The sequence below is a fragment of the Contarinia nasturtii genome, unplaced genomic scaffold (assembly GCF_009176525.2).
Source record: "Contarinia nasturtii isolate CC-2019 unplaced genomic scaffold, AAFC_CNas_1.1 Cnas_scaffold_2600, whole genome shotgun sequence".
NCBI classification, from domain to species: Eukaryota; Metazoa; Arthropoda; class Insecta; order Diptera; family Cecidomyiidae; genus Contarinia; species Contarinia nasturtii.
This window is the reverse complement of record NW_022199920.1, coordinates 1-3,913: the sequence shown is the minus strand read 5'-3', so window position 1 is coordinate 3,913 and position 3,913 is coordinate 1. Positions and strand designations below refer to the sequence as shown.

The 3,913-nt window shown below is 32.8% G+C and overlaps 1 protein-coding gene across 1 annotated transcript; it reads left to right on the top strand.

Moving 5' to 3' along the window:
* The first annotated feature begins 1,626 nt into the window (after nucleotides 1–1,626).
* Nucleotides 1,627–3,032, top strand: LOC116348620. The gene is made up of 3 exons (XM_031779671.1): nucleotides 1,627–1,676; nucleotides 1,744–2,007; nucleotides 2,068–3,032. The coding sequence occupies exons 1-3, from the start codon at nucleotides 1,629–1,631 to the stop codon at nucleotides 2,596–2,598; spliced, it is 843 nt and encodes a 280-aa protein (XP_031635531.1). The 5' UTR covers nucleotides 1,627–1,628; the 3' UTR covers nucleotides 2,599–3,032.
* Nucleotides 3,033–3,913: the final 881 nt, after the last annotated feature.

Here is a 3,913-nt window from a genome sequence, read left to right as displayed (position 1 = left end):
TCGATCGGTTCAATAATAATTTCCAAATTTCTGTTCGTTATACAACTCGCATCCAGTTCTTTCAAAGTGTTTATCGTAACATTCACTGACCCAAAATCTGACATTGTTTCGAGTAATTCGCATTCCATGCGCGTTATTATATTGTCATCCAATGCCAAATGTTTAATGTTCTTCTTGTTCATGAGAAAATCTTTTGGGATTGCATGAATTACATTATCAGTCAAGACTAAAAGCTGCACCCCCCTTGGGTATCTCTAGTTCACGTAAACTGGAAAATTGATACAGTCCGATGCTATCAGTTAATGTTTCCACAGCGCAGTCCGCAAATGATATACTTAAAACTTTACTTCGATCGATGCCGGCCCAAACATTATTGCAATACAACCACTGATTTGATCTCCTTGCGAACTGATCTCCCACTTCAGTACCACAGAAATATGACACACGTTTGCGACTTTGATTATATGAGCAATCGGTAACAGTAAAAGTATCCACACCGTTTTGAACAATTAACGAATACAACGTCAAAATGAACAATTTTATAATGAACATTTTAATGCTTTGAACTTAAAATTCATATAATTATAGAAGAGACGTTTTCTTCTGAATTTTGACTTTTGGATGTGTCACGAGAACGTTTAATTTCCGACTGAATAAATAAACAAATGTGAATGCGATAATCACATCCGATTTTTTTTGGTGATGAATAAATATGGTACGATGTGAGATAAAAAATCAAAACATATTAAAATATTGCGAACAGTTTTGTATAATGAAAACAATCCATTCCAACTTCTTCCTTTGACAATGATTTATGCATAATTCGTTATCAAATAAAAAAAAAAACCTCTAACGAGGCGAAGAATGAGTGACGAAACCAAAATTTGAAACACAAAACTTGTAATATCAATTTTGCGACGAAAATAATCGGTAGATAAATACTATGAATTAATTGTACATATATTCAAATCCTTTTTACCGTAAGTCCATACGTTGCTTCATTGCGTAGCAACGTTCCGTTGGGATGTAGAAGTTGCATGTTGAAACATCCAACTGAATGAAACTAAATTATATATCGAATCTCACACATAATTTGGTTTTTGAAAGAAAATTTCATTTGAGAACATCACAAGAAACGATTTTTTTTAATGTACAAGGTGACTTAGAATGTCCAGATCTCATGTATTTTGAAACTCTTTTGATCATTCCGTTATTTATTTTCTTTCCTTGCAATAGTGACAAAGTGAAGCAATATTCACACAAAAGTTGACATCTCATTTGTGATTATGACATTTGATTCGTGCAGCGCATATCGATTGACGTTTATCAGCGGCATCTTATTTGAATGTCTACATGTTAACCGCACATTTTTTCGCTAAAATGGAGTTCTGAACATTATTTTGATGTTAGTTGATACAATTTAAGCGGTTTTTTCTATATCGTAAGTATTGGCTCTAACATTGTGGTTTATTCGAATTTTGTCGATTATTATCATTTTGTATCATTCAGTTTACAAAACAAAATTCATCAAATTGCGCATTTGATCGTATGTTTATTTTCAATATAGAATTGTCAAGTGTTTGTTAGATTCGGTGCTGTTGAGCAGCCACAGAAAATTTCTGAAAAAGATGATAAACGAAGAGGAAACATATCAGTCCAGCGACGAAGAAATACCGGTATGAAAGTAGATAGAAATCATTACAACATTTGTAAAATTCATACATTTTGCTCTTTATTTATTAGATTCCAAAGAGTTTAAAAATTAGTTTTGCTGCTGTCGTTCATGCTGAATTGAATAGTGAATCTATTCGTCGTTCACCGCAAGCTTCACACGCCGATGCGGATCAAGAGACTAAGAAGATGATGGTCGAAAACAAGGAAGATGTGGACGAAATATTTGCGATTGTTAACGATGTCAAATGGCGAATCGTGGCCCAAGATGTGGATCATTACAGAATCAAGGAACGAAAGTCAAGCACACCACACATTTCTGATACCGAATCAGCTGTAAGTTTAGTTATAAATGATCATTCAGCTTAAAAGTAACCTGAATGGTTTTGTTTCTAGTGTGGTAAGGGCCAACCGTCATCACCCTTGAATTCACCGTCACGGTCATGGGAAAAGACCATACACGATAGTCCAGTCGAAGCACCACTACCACAACGACCAATATACATTTTTGCGAACAAGCGGCAGCTTCAACTTGATAAAGAAGAACGCGAGCCAAAGAGGCCAACATATTCAAGAGAAAAGATGACACGTCAATCGCAAAAAAGACCACCGAACACACAATCATATGCTGACAATTCTTCCGAACGAAAAAGATTCAAAAGAGCACAGTCATATGACAGTGACGAGGAAAACAATCAAGAAGAAGAAAAAATGGAAGACAGTTCAAAGCAATTCCCAAACGAAAGAATCAAGAACGAGCGAAGCCCACTGGCACCCTCAAATACATTGGATGATTTTGATAGTATTCTGTCAAGTGGAAGGTACGAAAAAGGACAACTTATTTCGGGTGGAAATTCGACACAAGAACTCTCATCGTATAGCAATTTAATATTTCTCACCTCATCAGAAGATGAAAATAGCTCATAATTTTGGCTCACAATTATTTTTGTTTCTAAATATTAAGATATTGAACCATTTATACAAATACAATCAGTTTATGTCATTTTTTCGAAAATCGAGAAAAATTGTCCATTAACTACGAAAATTGTCCATTCACATAATGGAATTCATTTTCAAAAACATATTTTATAATAGAATAGCCATAGAAAATATGGTCAAATTTTTCTATTTATTGTATTTAAATAAAAAAAATCTCATATTGTCAATAATTAAAGTAACTTTGTCAATACAAACCATCTGTATAGTGTTATCAAATAAATGATAATCATATTGTATTAAAAAAGATTTTCAAATGTGTTGTGATTGTGATGACCGTTTAAGATTGTGACATGAAATAACAATGACAGAGCCGATAACGAACTAAACGAGAATTGTTCCACCGACAAAAGAATCCAACAATAATTGCCACTTTTTATCCCAATATATTTGTATTTGGATATGAAATGTCAAAAGTTTTCTTTTTTTTTTCAATAAAGTTGAACAAGATTTGTGTTTTTTTAAAACATTTTGGCTTTATAAAGCTAAATATATTGACGAAAAAGATATACAAAACAATGTTGAATGAAAATTTATAAATGTAACAATTAAATTTTCTGTGTTGCACTCGCATTGGTTGTTTGTTCATTAATGATCTCTTTTATAGGCTTACATTTGCTCGCAATGAAAACAATACAAATCAACATTAAAATTGAAACCACAACCTTCAAAAGTGATTTAACAGCCGAGAGTTCCTCTAAATGCAAATCAATATTATTTTCAACGGAAAACATTGTGTTGGTACTATTTAGTAAAATGAAATCAGATTTCTTCATATGTACACAATCAACTCCGTCCATATGTATTTTTCCTGATGGATTAAATATTGATGTTATATTATACCACTGTTTTAAAAACTCTGCTAAATAATGACATGAGAAATTATTTCTTGATATGCCCAATGTGGACAATTTGGGGAAATTTAAATGCGTCACTGTGTCTATTTCGGTTAGTTTATTTCCTTCTAAATTCAACCATGTTAAATTTCGAAAATTTCGTAAAAATAACGAAAAATCAACGTCATTCAAATGATTGTATGAAATGTCCGAAGACTCCAAATTCAGTTGATGGTAAAAAGTAGTGAAATGAAAATTGGTCAAACCCGTTTGTCGCAAACATAAATTCTTCAAATTGACGAAACGCTCAAATGTACTTTCTTTTAGTTCGCCCACAAAGTGATGTGATATATCAAGTGTTACAAGGTCCGGACTAGCTTGCTGGATTATCGCTGAAACATTCTCTATTT

Coding starts and splice junctions, on each gene's coding strand:
- LOC116348620 (XM_031779671.1), top strand. CDS start 1,629: ATGATAAACGAAGAGGAAACATATCAGTCCAGCGACGAAGAAATACCG. Junction 1,677..1,743: donor CCAGCGACGAAGAAATACCG/GTATGAAAGTAG, acceptor TTTATTTATTAG/ATTCCAAAGAGTTTAAAAAT. Junction 2,008..2,067: donor TTTCTGATACCGAATCAGCT/GTAAGTTTAGTT, acceptor TTTTGTTTCTAG/TGTGGTAAGGGCCAACCGTC.